Below are 23562 nucleotides of genomic sequence, written 5' to 3'. Positions count from 1 at the left end.
TCTTTCATAACATATTCAGTAATCTGATTGCAATTTTCAATTTTATAAAATACATGTTGACATATTGTTAATATCATGTTGATATTTCAAATGATTAACAAAAAACTTTACGTGGTCATACTTTTATATTGATAATCTGTTTACATGTTGTTGTTAATATGTTGATAAATTGTAAATTAAATAAATAATTGTTCTCATTTTACAAACATTATCAATAAATCAACATCCTGTGTTGACATTATGTTGATATGTTGTAGATAATACTTATGATGAAGAACAGAAATACAACAAATTCAAATAAACTGAATTAGATAAACAAATTAACATTCCTGTCCTCAAAATAATATAAAAGATAACATCAGTAATTCAAATAAAAATAAAAATCATTCGTAAAAACAATAACAAACTAAAAACACTAAAACCAACACAAGAATTCACAAATTCAACTAACTATTTCAAAGCAGGATCCTTGTTCAGTTCTCTTCGAAGCTTCACTGTTCCTTCATCCTCACTTATGTAATTGGTTTCCAACTTCCATCTCCCATATGTAATCAGGCCATGACAAAGCCGGTTTCGATACAATTCCATTTCTTCTACAGAAAATGATGAAGGAATACGCTTGCCATCAATCAAACGCTCAGCAAACAAGCAAATAAACGCCCCGCAATCACTACAAAATTAAGAAGAAATTAAAAAAGCACAAAAAAGAACATGAAATACAAACTTATAGGTAAACGGAATAAATAATACTAACCTCTTAACTTGAGTTGGCAAATCAGAAACATTGTGAAAAGAAAATGAACTGTATCTGCTGTCGTAGCTCGAAGATAGCGCAAATGATACAGATTCCTTCCTCAAATCATAGAACTTGGTTTGTTTCAAAAACAAAGGAAGGTACTCTGTAAAAGCTCCTATTACAAGTTCTATATTCTTTTCAATCTTCTCAGTCTTGTAAGAGTTGTAAACATACACCTTGCATTCTTCAAAATTTACCCGCACAAGTATCCAATGATTTGGATCTAAAACGAGCAAAGGGCAAAGAAGTTCATCAACATCTTTCCAAGGCTTACCGTAACGGCAGACTCCTCCCGAAAAGTATACAAAAAGGGTGTTTCCAGCCCCAACTTTAAATACATTCGGTGAACCAGATGCCTTCCAAGATTGATATTCTGACACTAAAATCTGGCTGAAACAGCTGTCCGTAGTTGAAAATTTAATTTTCTTCTCTTTCATCAATTTAATCCTCTTCCTCAAGTAGTAAAAAATAACATCGATATGCTGTTACATTCAAAAACATATTAAAGGAAGTATAAGTACAACACAGCAAAACAAAGCAACAAAAATAAAACTAAAACAATAACAATACACTTACGGAAGTAGACAGTTCGCCACCGCAAAAATTCAAAGTATGGAAAAAAATCTTTTTTGTAAGTGCATCACCGCCAACTTCCAAAGGAGGATTGATTACAGAATATTTACCGGTAAGGCAACTATAGAACAAAAAAAATATTAAAACAGCCAATATAATAATATGCAAAACTAGTATATAACAAACAAGAATAATAAATGTCAATTACCAGAGTTTACTATTCCACCCTTTCTCAATCCAGTTAAAAATTTCAACATCTCTAAACGCATCTGAACCAGTGTAATCACTATTGAGGAAGGGGCAAGGAACGTCATTAAAAGACAATGCAGTCCCATCTACAATAAATAAGGAAAAAAAGTCAACAGACATAATGCATGTTGCTATGGTGTTGAAACTATGTTGATATCATATCCATGACATGTGTAAATACAAAATAATAACATAAGCTAACTGTTGATATCATGTTGATTGGATGTTGATTTCAAATTCTTTTTTACAAAATTAAATAAAAAGTATAACAAACAGGGTAACAAAGAATGTTAACAATTTCAAATAAAAAAAACATAAAATATATAAAACATTACCAGGTTTGCAACCAGCTTCAATTAAAGAAGCAATATCACGACTCTTATATAAGGACGCAACTGTTTCATCCAATGTAGCAATCACAGAATCACTAAAGATTTCATCTGAATCCAAAAAATGAGTTGGATTTGCATCAGCCATACCAGTATCTTCATCAGCTTTTTCGGCATTTGCTCCACAATCTTGAGCAGACACATCCTTAGTTTTCCCATCAACATTCGACACAACAGAAGTCGCTTCAGCCTTCTTAAGCTCATAGTCATTTTTCTTGTTATCGTCCTCACTTTCAGACGAAGAACCAGACAGGTCACGTGCATCACCATCATCACCTTTATCGCCGCCACGCTACACAATAACAAATATATATAAAGACATCAATTTCAAAACAAAGAGAATGTATAAAAACAAAATAAACAAATTATATAATTATACCGTAATATTTTCTGATTTTGCAAAATGACGTTCCATTTTGCTGACAAGATCCTTCAAAACACCTCCAATTTCAGCCATACCCTTCTCCATATCAACATGATATGTCTTTATTTCATTCTTCATAGCAGACATATCAGAAATAACAACTTTAAGTTGCTTTTCAACATCAACAACCCTCTTAGACATGTTGTTGATTTCCTGTTGATTGTTTGTTGATGCAGACAACAAAGAAGAAACTGCTGCATCATTGAAAACAGGAACCTCCTCATCAACAGAACTCTGAACATTCCGCCTACTCGCCTTCCTCTTTCCAGAGAAAAAACCATCCAGCATTAAAATCCTCTTTTCTTCAGCAGTAGGCAAAATTCTTTCAAACCGTAGCTGCATTTAAATATTTAAGAATGCAAGAATCTTAGAAAATGATAAAAACAAGAATGGAAACTAAATAAAATTAAAATATTAGTAAAATGAAATACCTCCGATCCTTGATTATAAAAATTACTTTGCAGATCATCCACTGTAGGGGTAATACTTGAACTCCAATTCAAGCATCTCGGCACTTTATTACCGACAAGAGTGCATATCTTGCCATCAACAGTAGGAAAACACTCATAGAACAAAAACTGTAGAATAATTGGAAAACCGAGCAATCTACAGTACCCTTCATTCTTAAACTTCTTCGTAAGATCCTTACTTTTAAAAGACTTCAGCGTGTAATAGAAAATTTCTTTACCCCACGGGTAAGAGTTGTAGTCTTCCGAAGCTATAACATCCAAGTGATGAGCTTCAATGAGATTTGAGTCAAGTGCACACAGGAAATAAAGTTCCAATACATACAAAAATGCAATTTTTACAGCGTCTTCATCGGACTGCCACCGCTTGCACGCAAAACACTCAGCCACAGACTGCCTATTCAGTTTCGACAAACCACCAAAATACTTTTCGGCGAAATGATTGGCACCATCTTCAAACCCGACCTTCTGAATTTCACCCGTACAGTTTAAACCGGTCAATATAGCAAACTCCTCAATGCTGAATCGAACTTTTAATTGGCCAACAGCAAACCACATCTCATTTTCTCCAGCATTATCAAACTGCCTTGCCAACATAGAATGTACAACCTGACCTTGAAAATTACACGAAGGCATATCCAGCACAAAACCAAAACAAGTCGCTCGAAACATTTCCAGCTGCGAATCAGTCAAGTGGCTCTTCAATTTATCAACAACTTTATGTTTCATGCAATGATCAACCCTTGTCGTAGGAATCTCTTCAAGTTTCCAACGAAGAGACCACATCTATTGACAAAATTAGCAGATAAAATGAGCAAAATATTAAACAAAACACATTCAAGCAATGAACATAATATTTACATTATGACTTTTTCTAAATAAATCTTAAAATAAACAATGTCAACAAGATATAAACACAATGGCAACATAAATACAACCAATGCATGAAATTTTTTAAATTTCAAATTTGAAAAGAAAGCAACATAAAATCAACATTATATAAACAACAAATCAACATATATATAAGTAATTCATTTTTTTAATTCCAAATTAAAACAAATGAAAGTAAGATAACATTACAAAACAAAAGAAAGGTATAATACCTCTTTCGAAGCATCATTCAAAACCTTTTCAGGTTCATGAGTTGCAGTGGAAGGTTTCTTCTTTGAAGAAGCAGAAGCTGATCTAGTCTTAGCTGACTGTTAAAATCAACAACATAACAACCACTTGTCAACAAGTATATAAACAAAAAGTAATAAAACATATAGAAACATAAACAAATAAAGACACAAAACACATACATCAAAAGACAAGGAAAAAACACAAACATCAACAAATAAGAAACATAACAAAAAAAGGCACTAAACACATAAAATCAAGTACAGAATACCTTAATCGTTGTCTCGGCCAATACTTCTTCAAGTTCAGAAGGTTCAGCAGAAGCTTTTCTCTTAGCACCAGCGTTACTCTTATCAGTTTTCTTCTTAATAGGCGATTTAGGAGATTTCTGTGACAGAAAATTCATACGCAATTAAATAAACAAAACAAAATAAAAATACATTCAACCAAACAAAAACAATATCAATACTGAAAATCAACATAAAATAAACAAGTTACATAGTTCATACCTTAGCAATTTTATCAGCGCCCTTATCATCAGCCGTTGATTCAAATACAACTTTCCTCTTCGCAGCAACGGGAGGTTTCTTTTTTACTTCTTTAACAGGAGCAGCCGCTTCTTCCACATGGCTATCATTCTTCGCAATTTCAAATGAAACATGCTTAACTGTTTTTTTGCCAGCATACGACGCCTTCAGCTTAGCCATTTCAGCAACGATAGAAGAAGCTCCACCCTTCTTTGAACGCTTCGAAGATCGCCCAGCCGGATTCACTAATGGTTCAACAGTTTGTTGTGAATCAGATTGAACAACTTTTGCTTCAGGAGTTTGTTTAACATTCGCAGCCGCAGCACTTTTCAGCCGACTTTCAATTATCATAGCTTTTGTTAGCGTTGGTCTAGGAGATCTTCGAAGCGACTCCACTGCTTCCCTAGCAATGTCTAATACGCTAGGCTGCGCAACAGTCTCATTCACATCAACATTTGGAATTTGCTGCGACAAATCCACTTCACTATTGTCAACATGTGAGGACTCGACTGCTCCAGTAGTTTCAGCAGCGGGAACAACATCATCAGGATGCCGGGATATGGCTTCATTGCCAACAGTTTCACGGTCCGACGTATCAGAACCAGAATCGAGCACTGAACTGCTACTTTCCGGTTTACGACCAGCCCTCTTTTTACCCATTTCAACAAAATATTAACAAAACCTGAAAATCACAAACAAAATATACAAATAACTACAACAAAAACAGAATACAACAAAATCAGACTACAAAACAGAGAGTAAAAATTTCAATACAAGCAACAAATTGGAAAAATATTAACAAAGCAACAACAAACCCTAAGTCATTTTACATAATGTCAAAACTTTAAAAATAGAAGCATAATTACACAAAAACATTTTTAATAACTGATTTCAAATAACCTTGAAAACCTAGAAAACATACAAACAATAATCAAATCAAAAACAAAAACACAGTTAACCTAAATTACAAACAAAATCAAATTCGTTTAATAAAATACAATGCAAGTACCTAATATAGTCAAATTAAACGAAAAAAAAACAAATAAAGGAAACTTACGGCTTTTTATAAGTGAAAAAACAAAAAAATTGGAGATAATGAAGAAGATAACTGAAATGTATGAGATAATGGAGATGAAAACTTACACGAATGTGATAATGGAAGAAACCGAGTAAGAACGTGGAGCACCAGAACTTTGATCGCAGCGATTGTGGAGGAGCAGAACGAGAATCACGGAGAAGAAGAAGAAGAAACCGCCAAAATCAAAGGGAAAAGCAAAAAACGGTAAGAAAGTTATAATTCAAAGCAATTAGGTTATAATTTTTATTTTGGGTGGTGTGAAAAGTAAATAATAAGTTGGGTCAGTATAAAAGTAAACCTGGCCCAAAGTTTGGTATATTGGGTAATTAGCCCACCTCGAGGCTAACAACACCAACAAGATTAACGCAGGAGAAGGAAGTCTAAAAGCTAAATGGCGTGAAACGGACGGTTGCGGAACCCTAAAGTCGAACCACTACCGGGAAATCACCTCGCCGGAGAAGAAATCATAAAGCAGTAGCCTTTGCTTAAATAATCGATCTTCCGTATAAACCCTGGTACTTTAAAGTTTTTCTTTTTCGCTTCTTGGTTTTGGTTTGATTTATTTTTTCGCTTGTTTAGGTTAATATCGAGAATTATGAGTTTAATATGCATATAAGGCACAAGAAATTAGTATTCATTGATCTGATTATTGAAATTTTCATTTCTTTTCAGGTATTACGTGATTATTATTGTATTATGCTTCTTTGTTATGTATACGAGTGCCTAGTTTTTTTTTTTCATTTATGCTGCTAGTCTAGGTAGCAAGGAAGCGGGACACGGTGAAACAGTGTTATTTTAAGGTTTTCTGTGTAAAAAGTGAGTTTTCATGTCCGAAGCGTCAAGTGTGCGGAACGTTTCGGAAATAAGACACGTTGATTGAATGAAGTGTCCGTGCTACCTGGCTGCTATTCACCAACAATTTCATACATAATACCAATTTAACAACCATGCCGTTTTTGAGAATTTACTAATAAACGCTTCTACTTTGGATATCTTATTCCAGTTAGGTCTCAATTTTGGTTAAGATAGGTTTTTGGGTTTAGTATTAGAGTATCCTGCTTGTATCATGATGATTATACTGTTATAGTCTTACTTAGGTCTATATATGATATGTGTTGTTTTTACTTTTGACAAGGATTGATAGTGTTTTTTTGCGACCGCAAGTCATCTTGTAGGCAGTAGGATTAAAAAGTTTGAGTGGAGCATTATGAAGAGAGGAGTCTCAGCTATTCTGTGTACCTCCTCATTTCAAGAACCTTGAAGAAACTGAGATCTTTACGCATTGAAAATGTGGTAGGAGTTTTTGTTGAATCTAGTGACGCTCTTCTTCTTAAAGTCTCGGGAAAAAGCAGGAATTAGTTTAGGACGAGAAGGCAGCAGAGAAGCTAGAGTGTGAGGAAATGGAATGTAATAAAGATGAGTCCGTAAAGGCAAAAGAAATTGCAGAGAGGAAATTTTTGGCTAAGGATCTCGCCGGAGCAAAGAGATTTGCGTTGAAGGCCCAAAGTTTGTATCCTAGCCTGGAGGGTATTCAACAATTCGTGGCAACACTTGATGTGCATGTAGCAGCAGAAAGTAAGATAAATGGGGAAGCAGATTGGTATGCGATTCTTGGTGCTGATCCACAAGCTGACGATGAGACGATACGAAAGAAGTACAGGAAGCTTGCCCTGTTGCTTCACCCTGACAAAAACAAGTCTATAGGAGCTGATGGAGCATTTAAGCTTCTTTCTGAGGCATGGAGTTTATTATCAGATAAGAATAAGAGATTAGTGTATGACCATAAGAGGCGGAATGTTAAAGTATCTCAAAAGGTTTCAAACCCTGCTGAAGGCACATCGACAACAGCAGGGTCCAGTGGTTTTTATAACTTTACAACATCGAATACGAAGACACAGAAAAATACTCAGACACAGAAGAATACTCAGACACAGAAGAGTAATCCTCGAACTAGTCAATCCTCAGCTACAGCAGCTTCTCAAAAGCCGAAGTTTAGTACCTTTTGGACTGTGTGTCATAAATGCAAGATGCAGTATGAGTATCTTAGAGTTTATCTTAATCATAATCTCCTATGCCCCAACTGTCACGAGCCATTTTTAGCGGTTGAGACAGCTCCCCCACCTTCAAGTGGTCCTAAAACTTCTACTACTTGGAACTTTTCTCAGCAGCGACAGAGCTCAAATCATCATTCTTCTAGTAAAAATACATCTGGTAGTAACAATATGGCCCCTCCAAATGCCGGATCAGGAGGTTTCAGTGGGCAAGATTCATCTAATCAGACCAACTTCCAATGGGGTCCATTCTCCAAAGTAGGCGGTGCATCATCTGTTGTGCAAGCTGCAAGTGTGGTTCATCAAGCATATGAAAAAGTTAAGAGAGAGCGTGAGGAATCACAGGCAGCCATTAAAAGAGAGGAGGCCCTTAAGCGAAAGAATAATGTCTCCAAAAAAATGGGCGGTGCATCATCTAGTGGGTACTCCGATTCTGCTAAGAAAAGGAGAAACAATGAAGATGTTGGTCCGAGTAACTGTGGAAGCATAAATAAAATGGGTGCAGGGGGAGAAGCTAGAAAATTTGATTTATCTGGATCTAAGATGGGAAATGAAACAAGTAGAGTCAACGGAATCTCTCAGCCGCATGGCCCTAGGGATGGTACTCGATTTGGACGTGAAACCATTCTGATGGAGAAGGCTAGGAGAGATATTCGTGAGAAACTAAGTGAGTTTAACTCACGTAAAATAACTCAATCTGCTGTTAAAAATGTGACAAGCAATGCTAATGAAAGTAACGGAGAAGTATTTCAGAGGGAGTTTGATATGTCTGATCAGAAGATGTCTGCCGAACCATCAGATGTAGAGAATGGTAAGTGTTCTTCTGATACTTCTGGTGCAAAAGCAGACGGAGAAGCTCTGGAACAGATATCAATAGGTGTTCCTGATCCAGACTTTCATAATTTTGACAAGGGTAGAACTGAGGAGTGCTTTGGAGAAAACCAGGTATGGGCAGCATATGATGGTGATGATGGGATGCCCCGGTACTATGCCTTGGTCCATAAAGTAATCTCTTTGAATCCATTTAAAATGAAGATCAGTTGGCTTAATTCAAAAACTAACAGTGAACTGGGTCCCCTAAACTGGGTTGGCTCTGGATTCTCAAAAACATGTGGTGAATTTAGAGTAGGCAGATATGAGATCTATACCGCACTTAATTCCTTTTCACACAAGGTAAAGTGGACAAAAGGCAATCGTGGGGTTATTCAGATATACCCTAAGAAAGGAGATGTTTGGGCTCTCTATCGGAAGTGGTCTCCTGACTGGAATGAGCTGACAGAAGATGAGGTAATACATAAGTATGACATGGTTGAAGTGCTTGAAGATTTCAGTGATGAACAAGGTGTCCTTGTGGCTCCGTTAGTAAAGGTTGCTGGTTTCAAGACTATATTCCACCAGCATTTGGACCCTGGAGAAATCAGGTCTATTCCTAAAGAAGAGATGTTTCGGTTTTCTCATCATGTTCCCTCATACTTGCTTACAGGTCAAGAAGGTCCAAATTCTCCAAAAGGTTGTCGGGAGCTGGACCCCGCAGCTACTCCACTAGATCTACTTGAAGTGATAATAGATGTCAAGGACAAAGAGATAAGCAATGAGGAAAAACTGAAAGAAGATAGAAGATAAACAGGTGGTGATGATTGGAACAAATCTCTAATAGCTGTGGATACAAGGGAAACTATAAAGATAGAGAAGATGTAGGAATCGAAGAGTATGAGTAGAATATGCTGTAGACAGGCAGCACTAGGAATTTTTGACAATATATATAATCTTATTCATCTTATTTAGGTCGACTGACGGGCTGCGATTTTGCTTCAAGTTGTGTCAGCTGAATCTGATAAACCACGGTATTGTCATTTTTATTTCTTAGCTGTAATTCTCTAAATATGAATTATTGGTTTTCTATTTGTACAGATGTTCACTGTTTTTGGTAGTTTTCACATTTTCTTTTTAACTTATCTAATCTTTATGACTATTTTTTGGTAATCTCCACTTGAACCCTAAACACTAATGTTCAACTTCTCATTTGTTTTTATTTGAAATTGCTGGGCTTCTTAATATATTTACTAAATCATAATCTAATTGATTGGATGTGCATTTGATTTTTAATATCTATTGACTTTTGAAGTGATCTGTATTAAAAAAATTGCTAAAAGCATTTTTCATCGAAATAATCCAGTTTCTTATCCTTGCATTATCTGTGCCCTTTGCTTCTTCTTCGTTGTGTATGTTACATTAATCATTTCTGTAAGTTGCTCTTATGTTGGTCTTTGCAACTAAATATCCTTATTAACATTCTGTCAAGTTGTCATTCTCGTTACTTCATGACTTATAGCTGTAATTTCAAGATTTGGTTTTGATATTTGAAGAGTTTTGTTGTGATTCAGTTGCTATTGGTCAGAGTCGAATGTTCATTATTTACAATATTTGGAAAGTGGCAAGTGTATGTCTCACATGAATTATAGCTGTTGTTTCTTGCTGAAACTTGGGAAAGCAATTTATACTTATTTGCATGAATCATGATACCCTTTACGACTATCATTCTGCTCAGATCTGGATTGTGAATGGAAACATTGGAATTAATTTGGTTTAGTTGAGTTTTTTGTTGCATTTTTGTACTCCTGAAATGACTGGATCAAATTTCCCATGGTTGCTGATCATGTTTACTTTTGTTTGTCCGTGATTCATTTTCCAGATGATGAAGATAACGTAGTGAAGGCATGACCATAGTCTATGCTGATTTTGTGAGATGGTGTCTCATATTTTTGTCCCAGCAACCTGTAATAGACACGAAAATGCTTTTACAGGAACAATGGTTATTATTTTCCAGAGAAATCATATAGGTCTTTTTGCTCGTTGTAAATCAAGAAGATACCTTTGAAACGATTTGTATATTCTTGGTCGATGGAGATAGTCTTTTGCATAGACTCTCCTAAATTTGTGATTATCATCTGTCTCTAGCTTGTTGTCTCTTTCATTTCTTGGTTGATGGTGCCGGTTCCTTGTGTTGATGGTGCTGGTTCATTGTGTGGATGATAGCGGTCAAATTTCTGGAATTTTTGATAAAATCTTAGTAGTTTGATTATGATCACAGTATGATTGCAGATTAGATAGACATGTTGTTGGCCATGTTTACTTTAAGATTACAGTTTTTCTTGCCTTTGTTTATAGAGAATATTAGGAAAAACATTCCATTTTTTAAAATAATAGTATTTTTTTGCCTAAATAAAGAAAAAATACAGAAAATACTTCCTTTTTTAGCCCTTTTAATTTTTACTTTAAAGTTTTTTTATTATAATAATATTTTTTTTATTACTTTTTACTCTAATTTTTTTTATTCTAACAGGTGTATTTTTTTCTCTTTTTTTTTTCTTATTTTCCATATTTTCTTCTTCAAATTTTTTTCCTTCATTTCTTTATCGCTCTGCCCGACGTTTTTTTATAGATTCGTTGTCGTTCCGCCATGACATCGCCGACGATTAGCCATCACGTCGCTGTCGATCCGCCGTTTTTTCATATTTAATTTTAGTGATTTTTTTTCTTAGATCGTGGTGGTCATTACAATTTATTTTAATTCTCATATCTATAAAAATTGCTCTTTAATTTTTTGTCAGTTTCAAATCTAAAAAGTTGCGTAAAAAACGATTTTATGATGAAAAACGATTTTTTGTAGAAAACAGCGTCTGATTATCAAATGAGTATCACTATGACATTATCATATTAGTATTATAACACTGCAGTGAATAATTTTGTCAAAAAAAATGCTTGATAATCATAACAGTATCATTAACATTAGCATATCAGTATCATAACGTTATCATATCAGTATCATAATATTATACGGTTATGATAATAGTATATGGTAAAGTTTATGATAACATTATGATAATAATATGACATGATTAATATGATATAGTTATGATAATGTTATGATAAGGTTACGATATAGTTATGATAAAGTACGTCATGATAATGTTATGATAATATTTTATGATAATGTTATGATAAAGTATATTATGATAATGTTATGATAATTTTTATAAAAATAGGTTATAATAATAGTATGACAAAGTTAATGATAATAGTATGATAACGTACGAAAAATAATTTTTTTACAAAAAAATTATGATACCGAGAGATAATGTCATTGCTGCTTTTATGCTAACAGAGTAAAATTATAATTATTTTAATACCGAAAGTAAAAACATAAATATGAAAAAAACGTGAGGTATTTTTGTAACTTTTCCGTGTTAAGGTAAAAAAGTGCAATTTTTTTTGGCTAATAATCACCCATGACACCTCAACTTTAGGGGTACGGGCGCTAAACCCCCTGATGTTTAAAAACGGGCGCTAAACCCCCTGAACTTTGAGGCGGCGCTCACTAAACCCCTTTTGGACGAAATATGACCAAAATACCCCTGGCGCCGTTTTTTTGGTCAATCGACTTTTTTTCAAAAAAAATAAATAAATAAATAGTGGCGCCACGTCAGCTGCCACGTCACCAAACTACCCTAAAAAATTAAAACACCTAAAATACCTCTAAAACACCCAACCCAATGACATCCAACCAAACCACTTTCACCCGAACCGCCACCACAACCACCACCACCACCACCGCCACCACAACCGCCGCCGCCGCCGCCACCACAACCGCCGCCGCCGCCGCCGGGATCTGTTCCTCACTGAGGAACAGATCCCGCGATCTGTATCTGTTCCTCACTGAGGAACAGATCCGGAAGATGACCGGAAAATTTTTCCGGTCATCTTCAACAGAGAAGATGACCGGAAAAATTTCCGGTGTGGTCCGGTCGGGTGGAGGTGGTCCGGTCGGGTGTTGAGTTAATCTTTTGATTTAGATTGGGTTGATTTATTTTTTTGTCTTTTTCTAAATCAAATTAGGGGTATTTTGGGTGTTTGAAATTTTTAAGGTATTTTACTGACGTGGCAGCTGATGTGACAGTGTCAGATTTTTTTTGAAAAAAAGTCAGTTGACCAAAAAAACGGCGCCAGGGATATTTTGGTCATATTTCGTCCAAAAGGGGTTTAGTGAGCGCCGCCTCAAAGTTCAGGGGGTTTAGCGCCCGTTTTTAAACATCAGGGGGTTTAGCGCCCGTACCCCTAAAGTTGAGGTGCCATGGGTGATTATTAGCCATTTTTTTTAGATAAATATGTAAATCTCCCTTGTTTATATATGCCTTGAGACTATGGCCGTGATCACCGGTCTGGTTATGTTATACTGGAAAAATGTATAATAGCTTGACTAGCTTTATGTTTCCGGATTACTAAACACCGTCCCTACACATTACCTTTTTGCCCTTTTTTTTATTAAAAAAAAACAAATCCTCTGAATTCATTCAAACCTATCAAACGAAAACCATATTCTATGGTGTAAATGTTGAATTTCGGGGAAAATAGAGGTCGGAAATCGCCGGTAAACATTCGATTTTAATTTTTTTATCGTATTAATGTTTTTTAATTTTTTTAAAAACTTTTTTTGGGGGGACGTCCCCGTTTGGCGTCATCCCGGAAGACGGACGTCACTAATCGGCGTCCGTCCTCCGGGCTGAAGCGAACCGGGGACGTCCTTCCATCTGGGCCGACGCCAGACGCCAGATGCCAACTCAAGGCGTCAGTCGTCTGGGCCGACGCCAACTGGGGACGTCGGCCCAGATGTTGGTTAATAAAAAAAATGAAAATTAAAAAACCGATTTTACGTTGGAAATCCGGAAAAAGATGTTGCGAAATGTCGATACTCGTTATCCGACGAATTGTAATCGTTATCCGTCATTTTAATCGACGTATTCGAATTTGATTAAGAGTTTTTTTTATATAAAGAAGGGCAAAAAGGTATTTTTAGGGACGGTATCAAGTAATTAGGGGCGGTGAATAGTAAAACCCTTATGTTTTGATCACTTCTTCCCGACTAATCGGGTTGATGTTGCCTAAAATCCTAGTCTCATCTGTTTGCTTTCAATTCAACTTCTATTTGGGTTAGTTTGCTCAGGGCGGATCTGTTTCTGGATTCCTTGTAGCAGATTTTGTAGTGAAAATCAATTTAGTCAAGTTAAAACACTTGAACTTGAATTCAATTTTTATTGTAAGAATCAAAGCTAAATTTAGTAGAAAAATGATAATCAAACTTGATTCAGTTTGATTAGATTATTTGCATAAATGTGTTTGTAAAAATTAAATTCTAATATAAAGAATACAAAAACCTGGATCAAAGTTTGATTGAACTTGCTAGACTGTCAAACGTAAACTTGTATTTAACTTGATAAGTAGCTGAAAGATTTTAAATATTTCTAAAGTCAATTTCGAATAACTTGGTTAGAATTGTATCGCCAAGTTCATCCCTTTAGCCACGGAGGCCGTCGTTATTTCAGAAACGCATGATGCAGGAATGATTAGGCATTGAACATGGAGCAATATAGCTGCATACCTAAGAACTGTTTCAGAAATAAATAGATATGACCAATAGAATATTTCTACTACCAGGGCATATAGTTCTGTGTACATCTCTTAACTTTTTCCGCTTCATTATTTCCACCCGTACTGAGTCTTGTTGTTAGCTTTGGCTATCAGAATACGGAACGAGAACTTCTTTTTGTAAAGGATTACCCAGTATCAATGATGGTGGTGGCAGCAAAAGGTTCAGATCCATTGTGGCGGTAATATGAAGATGATTTAAATTTTTATTATTGAAGCTTCCTTGAACGTGCCTCAAAATACGTTCTCGCATGAAGCATCCATTCCATCGACTCTGATTTGCGGAAAAGCAAATGTAGCCTGATACTTGAAAGCAAAGGAAGACAATGAATCACTCCTCAAAGATATACCTCGCTATTCTGTTTCGGAACCTTCGGCAAGGTTTACTTACTAGAAGCTGGCTCTGCCTTCTGCAAGTTCAAGTTCAGACAATGATTGACAGAAGATTTAGAAAACTAAAACTCAAGCACATAGGGGTGTAAATTTGGTTTGAACTGAAATTTTGATTTTTTTTTTCTCAAAACTGAACTGGACCAAGTTTATAAGAATATATAAATATTTCAAACTGAACCAAACCAGCCAGTTTGGGTGGTTTGTACTAAAACTGAATTAAATTATTTTTACTTCACCGAAAACTAAAATTCTTATATTGTCAAACCGAACGTACCGATCGGTTACTCGGTTTGGTTAAGTTTTTGCACACGCCTATACAGACACAAAATATGCAACATTCTGGTTTCTTCCTTACAAAAACTCACAACCAGGTGACGAAAAGAAACATAAATCAGGAATATAAATATGTTAGAATTGAAGTTCCCAAAATCTTTGAAGTTTGAACTAGTCACAAAGCATTTCAATTGAGAATAGTTTCTGACCTGATGCATTCCAAGTTCCAACCGCTATATATTCTTGTGCCAACATGAGATGATTTTCCCAGATAGCACCGCAGGAACCCCTTTGAAGGTGGAATGGGAAAGCAGAGATGGAAGAAGGTGGAATTCACGGAATTTTTTTTACGCCATTCAACCCATGAAAGAAGTCACATAACTGATTTTTCAAGTGTGTTGGTTTATAATAATCAAATGAACAATTAGACAACAAAATAAACTTAAATAATTTCTAATAGTCAACATATATCAGCGCTTCAGTCCTTTTTGTCAGTTACACGAACAAGAAGAAAGCGAGGATGATAATAATGAATAGTAGCAAACAAGATGATGGTAATAATGAAGAAGAAAACAATAGAGAATAATTGAGGAAGACAGCACAATGTAAGAAAGAAGTGAACCGCATTGACTTTGCGCTAACAATAATAGAACAGCTTGGAACTTTCACATACTATAACTGCCATATCTGCAAGATAGCCATATTCAGAAATCACACTTATTATCCCAATCCCATCTATCATCTTTTAAGTAGGGATGGGCAAGAGGCAGGTATGGGGCGGGTTTTACATTACCTGTCCCTCCCTATTTGGCAAAACATGCCCTCGCCCCACTATATGCCCCGCTAAATGGCAGGACGGGTATATCTGCAGGCTTTTTTTGTCCCGTCAGCTGTGCAGAAATTATAGAAAATGACAACCAAAAGAGTTCAAGTTCCATTTAAAAATAACAGCTACAAGTTCAAGTTACAATTTCATACAGATTGTTAAACATAAAAATTCATCGCTAAATATCTAAAATCCTTCGCTAATTCTATATTTTTTATTTTAATTTTTTTTTTTCACTCAACTAGTTGAACTGGCGGTTGAACCAGTTAAACCGGAAAACGGTGGCCCACCGGTTTGTCCACCTGTTCGGTTTTTAAAACAATGTTACCATCCATAATTTAAAGATTTAATATAATTCTCAATGACTTCCAAGAGAAACTGATGCAAATTATTTTCCGGCTGAGTACTTTAACCATCAACACGAGCAATAAGCGGCTCAAACATGATATGTTTAAAAAGGATGTGAAATTGTGTAAAGATCAGTGAGGAAGTGAAAATTATGATGCTAATACGGAGAGAAGAAAGCTTTGAACTTAGAAATCATAGTAAAAAATTAGCAAAAGCTCCAAGAAGAAGAAGAAGCTACGGATTATTTTCTAGGCAACTTCCATATTTCTGATTTGCTCCCAGATAATCTAAATAATACTATTCAAATAGTTGCTAAAATCACAATTAAACCAACTATTTTCCTATAAGGTAATTACCAGTTAATGAACTTTTTAAATCAACCCTATACCTATGCTAGTATTAGTGATAGAGCCAGAAAGGTGATGGAACAGTCTATTATTATGTTATAAGCAGTTGGCACAGAGTTTATTTTCAGAGAAAATTTGAAGCTTAAGGACAACTTTTCGCTATAAGAAAATCCTTTAGAAAATAAAAGCAATGATCTCAAGAAAAATCTGACAGTTGAAAAAAAAAAATCTGAAGAGAATTTTCTCCAGAAGCAAAACAACACTATAGAGATGGTATTACCACTTACATACATATTGGCACCCTGGGGAATTTCCAGATGAACTCTTCTTAGTTTAACCGTCTCCTCCTAGGAGCACGAGAATCCCCGCTGTCGACATCATACACTCTCGAGGAGTCACTTCTTCTTCTAGATGATGAATTTGAAAAAGTTCCCATAGAATCAATTTCCACAGCAGTGTCAACTTGAGACTCCGAGTTTATAACTGCTGCGATGCTCGAGAAAGAATCTCTGTCATCCAGTGGCTGGGGCTGCTCTTGATTCATTCCTATTGGATGGCTTCTTAAAAATGCCTCCAACAACCTCTCAGAAGGATTTGAAGAGGATGGAATTGAAGTTTGAGCTGAAGGTCTTTGAGAAAGTGAATGTGATCTTCGAAGTAGCAGTGAACGAAGCCGACGTGCTGGTGTTACTTCAGGACTAGTTGTTCCACTATGTGTCAGGTCTACTATGTCATCAAGAGGCACATTCGGGTTCTGGTCGGATTGAACTCCCCCAAGTGTCATAATTGTATTTGGAAAGGAACTAGTCCTCTCTACCATTTCAGGAGCACCATTTGAGTTTTGAAACAGATTGAAATCCCGTGTTAAATTAAATCTACTTCCAATTCGCCGAATAATCTCCTCCAAGGGGAAACTAAAAGGATTCCGGTAAATGGCTTGCCTGAAACTCTCAACCCGCCTAGCGCGGGGTCTAATGGGGATCTGAAAACTCAAATCTATAGGTGCCTTACGGGAGTTACTCCCACGGCCATAAATTGGTGTCACATTCTTAACGGTTATTTCTTCCTTACAAACAGGGCACTCTTTCAAATCCGAATGCACATGTAATAGTCGATAAAGGCACGACCAACAAAACAAATGGCCACAGCTACTAACAACAGGATCCGTAGCCAATTCCAAACAAATATTACAATCAAAGAAACTCCCACAATTACCATTTCCTTCCTCAACGTCGCCTTTTCTCATAGACACGTTATTCTCCAAAAATCCACCGTTATCCTCACACGTCTTTGACAGCTCTCTAGTTCTCTCATCAGCAGCAGTACTACCCTCACCAGGCAGTAAAGTACCCACATCGCCAGAGCTCCCTATTAGTTGATCTAACTCTACCGAAAGAGTATGCGTTTCCTGTGGCATATGCAATCGTTGTAACCGCCAATGCTGTAAAGCCCGAATTCTAAAAGCTTCATTAAATCCCTGAATAGGCTCATGAATGAAATTTTCCAAATTTAGTGGTTCACTTTGCAGTGATAATGATCCAACCTCAGGAGCAGGACCCAGATTTAAATCAAGATTAACAACATTAGAAGTCTCCTCTCCCATCACAAAACTGAATAATAAAATAGAAACCGCCCCTAGATTTCAGAAGTTGAAATTAATAAGGCAGACCAAACCCCAATTAGCAAATTCACAAGTTAATCAAAAGAAACAATCTTTATCACAAATAACAAATACCCAAATCAAGAAAACCAATTGAATCCCCCAATAATGAGTTATTAAAGGACTATAAAAGTAATGATAACTTAAGAGGAAAACCTAGATGATGAGCTTTGAGAGACCCAACGAGTGGAGGGAGACTACTGAGTTGGGTCCGAGTTGAGACATTTATGTTGTTATTGCAGGTGAATACCTGGTAATCGGAAGACACGTGCTCACAAGTAAAGCCGTAAGCTTGGAAGCTCAGACATTAAAATAATCCCAACTCCACTGATAATCATGGGTTTGCCTGAGTTGGATTTTGCCTTTGTTTTTCTTAAATTTTCTATGTTAGGTACTGTAAGATGTAGGTATTATGTGTGTATATACGAGTTTTTCCAGCATTTGGGCTTAAGTGGCTATCCCGAATCCAACTTTTGCTAATTTTCTCTAAATTATCTTACCATAATTTATTTTTTTTATGAATGAAAAATTATATTAAAGCTATAAAAAGTGGTAAAAAAATTATTAAGACACCTTTTGTCGGATAGGTAGAAAAGTGATAGACTGAAGCGTTCAATGATGATTTTCAGAAACACTCGTCTGTGTGACGAGTTAGCAATCCACTTGTTACAATTCAAATGGACTAGATTGATGTACATCGGCAATTTGAAGAATTAAAACGTACTTGTCGCAAATAATCAAAAAAATTCAAAGGGATTGTGATAAAAGTTTGAGAAATTAGACTAATTACAATTTCTTAAAAGTTTTATGTGCCAATTTGTAGGTTTGACAGATCAAATTGTCTAAAACTTAACTTTAGTAGCCGTGAAGGCCTTTTAAAAACTTTCAGGGACCAAAATAGCCCTTTTGCCACATGTTTCATACGATAATTCCGAAATTACCTTCTAATTAATCTAAAATAAGAGTTTTAATCTAACTTAGTCTCTAACTATATCTAATTCTAACCCTAACTAACCCTACACTTAACTCTCTAATTAGGGGCGACGCAGACAAATAACAAAACCATAGATCTCATACACACCAACCCCAAATCTCATCTACCAAACACCAATTTCCAGCCACCAAACACCACTTTTAATCGATCAAACCAAGCTTTTGTGCTTCAGATCTTCAAAGATCTAGTGTTGCACAACGTTCTATACTGGATTTCGCATCCGAATCATCAGAAAACAACCCCAAGACTCAGAACTTTATTTCTGAAGACCATAATCAGTCACTTCATACATAAGTATTCTTATTCATGGATTCGTATTCAATTTCAATTGATTAGCACGCATGACTAGGATTTTTTTTGTATTCTCGAGTAATTTTCCATGATTGCGATTAATTTCACTCATATATCCATGTGTAGGGTGTTTTTGATTGTGTTTATGTATTATTTTGATTAATTATTGATTCAAGAGGTTTCATTATGCATTTCTTTTATCGTTTGTGCACGTATTTTGGTCAAAAATCAAACCCGGGCAAACCTAGGAGTTGTGGCGCCACCGCCACAACATTGTTGCGTCGCTGCCACTTTGAATTGGCGGTACCACCAGTTCAATTGGCACCGTGATCTTCATTCCTTCAGCACTCCCGGGTCTTTAATCCTCATCCACCGCCTTCTATTTCCAAACATCTGGATTCATAATCGCTTCCCATTTGAACCAACGGCTATATAATTGTTATAGTTTAATTTTATATAATTTCCCGAACCCATCCTAGTCATCACGTTGCTGGCACATTAGCAATGTAGCATGATGCCATGTCATCAATACCATAATGGGCCATGATGCCAGATCTTCGGCTCATCAACGTCTTTTGGAGTTTCCCGCTTTATTTGGACTCTGAATCGATCCTGATTTGAACTAGTGGACTCGTGTCGACCAGAGGAATAACATTTTAGTTTGGACCTGATCTTGAATCTAATTGTATTTAAAGAAAAATTAGAGATAATTGTCAAATACTCTAGAATGAGGTTTAAAGTGTTTCTAACCTTATATGTGTATTGTTGTATTGAGCATGTTGAAAATATTTATTACTTTGAATGTATGTCCAGATCCAATGTTGACAGGGTTAATTAGATAGAAAGTATTTGTTTCTTGCTCACTATGTCAGTCCAGATCGATTCATGTGCCATTCATGAATGTAATGTATGTTTACATTTATTTCCGCACTTATTTCCAGTATTTATTTCTAGACGTTCTATTTGATGAGATTGTTATTTTCTATATAACGTGATTTATTCTACTTAAGATATGCCTTCTAAATCGATAAAATTTATAAACCAAGTGGTCACGGCCCGATATCTCGATTCGAGACCGGCACTAGGGCATGAGAGTGGTAGCTCCGAAACCCATATCAAGCCTAAAATCCTCTATTATTTTTTTGCATAATAATGCAAAATATGTTTCCAGAAAAACTTGTTAAATCATTACTTTTATTTAACATACAACTCTTTCTGAAAATTGGTGTAGTAACACTAGAAACAAGAGCATAACTCGCTTGCCTTATAAGATAGGCAGCCATGTTTCAAATTAAACCAAAACCTTTACTATAATAATATGTTTACTGAAAATAATGCAACATGCATATACTTTAGAAGCATTATATTAAATATATTAACATATACATAGTGGACCGGTAACATCTAACTGGCATGTAATATACCTACTACTTATGTAACCAAAATATACGACCAGACCATATATACATAACCAGTAACTAAATATACCATCTATACAGCCAACAAAATTGATATATATATAAAACAACAGTTTCATATCAGAGTATAAATAAAGAAACACTGATAAGGCTGCTGACAAACTAACATATACTATGACATCATCTAAGAGTTCAAAAGTATATACATATCAAAAAGAGAGAGCCTCCCTGAAGTAGAAATAATGAAGCTCGACCACCTCAAAGCTAAACACCTGAAAAATTGTATACAACAACGAGATCAAAAATATAAATATTTTTGAGTGAGTATACATGTTTACTGTAAAATATTAAAATTGCATATACATAAAATACTTGTATATAAACATATTATCAATTTGTCGATTCAGATGAAACCCTGGACCTTAATACCCTAATAGACAATCTATAGTATGATCCCCAATACACACACCATAGTTTGATACAGAATGTAGGCCGTAACAATGTTACTAACATCTTATTTTTGTATTGGGTATCTAGGTCGTGAACCATGTTACTAACGTCTCAGGGTTGATAGTGATTTGTACTAGATCAATCATGTTTGACCATGTAATGACTTTATCTTTTGTTATTTATTAGTTGGCACTTTTATCATCATTATATATTATAATTAAATGCTTGAATGATTAATTCTTTTTAAGGTCATCAAGTATGTGATTTGATAGTAAAATGAAATAATGTTTATTGTGAATTGAATGATTTGCATTATTCATGTACAGGTATTTATACAAGTGTTTGTGTGATAAATATGGCAACTAATCTCTACATAATTACAACAATATATTTATGATTCATTGACTGATCATATCCCTTGATCTATGTCTATATCAGTGGTATTATGCAAGATTATTGCTATTATGCCCCCGCAAGATAGAGCGTCCATCAAGGATGCCTATCTTGAAACGATGAAGATGAAATTGTTTGCGTGGAAGAGCCTTTGTCAAGGAATCTGCCAGTTGATCATTAGTGTGAACATGAGAGACTCACAACTGTTGTTTGGCAACTTGGTCACGAACAAAGAAGAAATCTATGGCGACATGCTTCATGCGGCTATGAAAAATGGGATTTGCACTGACATATGTGGCTCCAACATTGGCACAGTAGATGACAGGAGGACTAGGGAGTTGAATCTGAAGTTCAGATAGGAGATGACCGAGCCAATTAAGTTCAGCAGCGGAAGTTGCAATTGATCGAAACTCAACTTCTGTAGATGAGCGAGCAATAGTGTTTTGCTTTTTAGAGCTCCAACTGATGGGGGTAGTGCCAAGGAAGACAATATAGGAAGTAGTAGATCGTCGATCGTCGGGATCACCGGCCCAATCTGCATCTGCATAGGCATGAAGGCTTAATGTGGGCTGGTGTCGGATTAGGAGGCCATGAGTAAGAGTTCCTTTAAGATAACGAAGAAGGCGCTTCACAGCATTCCAGTGAACTGTGGTAGGTCGATGCATGATCTGGGACAATTTATTAACTGCGAAGGAAACATCAGGACGAGTTAATGATAAATATTGAAGAGAACCAAGTATTTGCCGGTATTGAGTGGCATGTGTTGGTGCGCTTCCATCATTTAGTTTCAAGGTTTCAGAGGTTGAAAGTGGAGTGGACACAGGGTTGGCATCTTGCATATTGGCTTTAAGAAGAACGTCATTGATGTACTTTTGTTGACAAAGGAAGAGGCCGTTGTTTGTGATGGTCGCCTCTACTCCAAGGAAATATGACAAACTTCCAAGATCTTTAATTGAAAAGCGGCGAGCAAGTGTATTAATGAATTGTTGAACTTCTGAGGCTGAAGAACCTGTAATGATGATGTCGTCGACATAAACAAGTAAAAATATGGTGTGTTGATGCTGATGTCGAATAAACAGAGAAGCATCACATGTAGAGTTAGTGAAGCCTTTGTGAAGTAGGAAAGTGCGAAGTTCATGGTACCACGCACGTGGTGCTTGACGAAGTCCGTAGATTGCCTTTTTGAGTTTACACATGGCTTGGAAATTGATTATTTATGAATCCTGGAGGTTGTTGCATATAAACATTATCTGTGAGAGTTCCCTGTAAGAAAGCATTATTAACATCTAGTTGGCGCAGTAACCAACGGTTAGAGACAGCTATAGTTAAGATTAGGCGAACTGTAACAGGTTTTATAACAGGACTAAATGTCTCAACAAAATCAATTCCGGGTCTCTGATGGAACCCTTTGGCTACAAGCCTTGCTTTGTAACGAGCTATAGAGCCATCGGGGTTACGTTTGATGCGGAAAATCCACTTGCATCCCACAATGTTATGAGAGGGTTGTGGTGGTACTAAGGTCCATGTAGAGTTGTGAACAAGGGCATCATATTCTGAACTCATGGCATTGCGCCATTCTGGGTGTTTACAAGCTTGGGTGATGGTGGTTGGTTCAGTTTATGGAGGTGAATTGGTGGTGTTGTTTAAATTAAAGATGGGTTTGGGTCTAAAAATGTTATTTTTGGAACGGGTTTCAATGATTCTTGGGGGAGAGGAGATTGGTTCAAGATTACTTACCTGCAAGGATGAGTGCACGGGATCTGTCCTGGTTCCAGCAGTGGAATTCGAGGAATCACTATGTGAGGCGGATGGCGAATGGGCATTGTGTATGTCTGCTTGTAGAGTGTGGGTTGCAACAGGTTGTTGATCAGTAGAGCTGGTTGGTATGGAAGGTGTTCTTGTTTCTAGAATGGTAAGAGGGGAAATAGATGTATCTGTTTGTTGAGAAGGCGGATTAGAAGGTAGTGATGGAGGTGTATGGTGTGTCTGCAGCCAATGATCTATAGTTGGAGA

At 36.1% G+C, this 23562-nt stretch overlaps 3 protein-coding genes across 11 annotated transcripts; 1 reads left to right on the top strand and 2 right to left on the bottom strand.

Moving 5' to 3' along the window:
* Positions 1 to 235: 235 nt before the first annotated feature.
* LOC126660181 (uncharacterized) lies at positions 236 to 5204 on the bottom strand. Its single transcript, XM_056104158.1, has 10 exons — positions 4527 to 5204; positions 4289 to 4405; positions 4002 to 4097; positions 2863 to 3684; positions 2387 to 2767; positions 1954 to 2299; positions 1578 to 1704; positions 1373 to 1490; positions 755 to 1278; positions 236 to 670 (listed from the first exon to the last, which is right to left on the bottom strand). The coding sequence occupies exons 1-10, from the start codon at positions 5202 to 5204 to the stop codon at positions 451 to 453; spliced, it is 3429 nt and encodes a 1142-aa protein (XP_055960133.1). The 3' UTR covers positions 236 to 450.
* Positions 5205 to 5957: 753 nt separating this feature from the next.
* On the top strand, positions 5958 to 10630 carry LOC126660510 (uncharacterized). Of its 2 annotated transcripts, none has more exons than XM_050354062.1 (3): positions 5958 to 6137; positions 6798 to 9517; positions 10366 to 10630. In XM_050354062.1, the coding sequence occupies exon 2, from the start codon at positions 7023 to 7025 to the stop codon at positions 9294 to 9296; it is 2274 nt and encodes a 757-aa protein (XP_050210019.1). In that variant the 5' UTR covers positions 5958 to 6137; positions 6798 to 7022; the 3' UTR covers positions 9297 to 9517; positions 10366 to 10630. The 2 variants fall into 2 exon arrangements, with proteins under 2 accessions (XP_050210019.1, XP_050210018.1); XM_050354061.1 differs by having other exon boundaries at positions 6787 to 9517.
* A 3281-nt stretch (positions 10631 to 13911) lies between these two features.
* On the bottom strand, positions 13912 to 18426 carry LOC126660704 (uncharacterized). 8 transcript variants are annotated; one of them, XM_050354341.2, is made up of 3 exons: positions 15616 to 18426; positions 15032 to 15509; positions 13912 to 14566 (listed from the first exon to the last, which is right to left on the bottom strand). In XM_050354341.2, exon 1 carries the CDS (start codon positions 17944 to 17946, stop codon positions 16672 to 16674), a length of 1275 nt encoding a protein of 424 aa, XP_050210298.1. In that variant the 5' UTR covers positions 17947 to 18426; the 3' UTR covers positions 13912 to 14566; positions 15032 to 15509; positions 15616 to 16671. The 8 variants fall into 8 exon arrangements, with proteins under 8 accessions (XP_050210298.1, XP_050210299.1, XP_050210295.1 ...); XM_050354342.2 differs by having other exon boundaries at positions 15032 to 15203; XM_050354338.2 differs by having other exon boundaries at positions 15032 to 15712; positions 16624 to 18426.
* Between the last annotated feature and the right edge of the window lie 5136 nt (positions 18427 to 23562).

The sequence above is a fragment of the Mercurialis annua genome, linkage group LG8 (assembly GCF_937616625.2).
Source record: "Mercurialis annua linkage group LG8, ddMerAnnu1.2, whole genome shotgun sequence".
Classification (NCBI taxonomy): domain Eukaryota; kingdom Viridiplantae; phylum Streptophyta; class Magnoliopsida; order Malpighiales; family Euphorbiaceae; genus Mercurialis; species Mercurialis annua.
The sequence above is the reverse complement of the archived record's forward strand: the minus strand, read 5'-3'. Positions and strand labels throughout refer to the sequence as shown.

Coding starts and splice junctions, on each gene's coding strand:
- LOC126660181 (XM_056104158.1), bottom strand. CDS start 5,204: ATGGGTAAAAAGAGGGCTGGTCGTAAACCGGAAAGTAGCAGTTCAGTG. Junction 3,685..4,001: donor TGAATGATGCTTCGAAAGAG/GTATTATACCTT, acceptor TTTTGTCAATAG/ATGTGGTCTCTTCGTTGGAA. Junction 671..754: donor TTGCCAACTCAAGTTAAGAG/GTTAGTATTATT, acceptor TTAATTTTGTAG/TGATTGCGGGGCGTTTATTT.
- LOC126660510 (XM_050354062.1), top strand. CDS start 7,023: ATGGAATGTAATAAAGATGAGTCCGTAAAGGCAAAAGAAATTGCAGAG.
- LOC126660704 (XM_050354337.2), bottom strand. CDS start 17,946: ATGGGAGAGGAGACTTCTAATGTTGTTAATCTTGATTTAAATCTGGGT.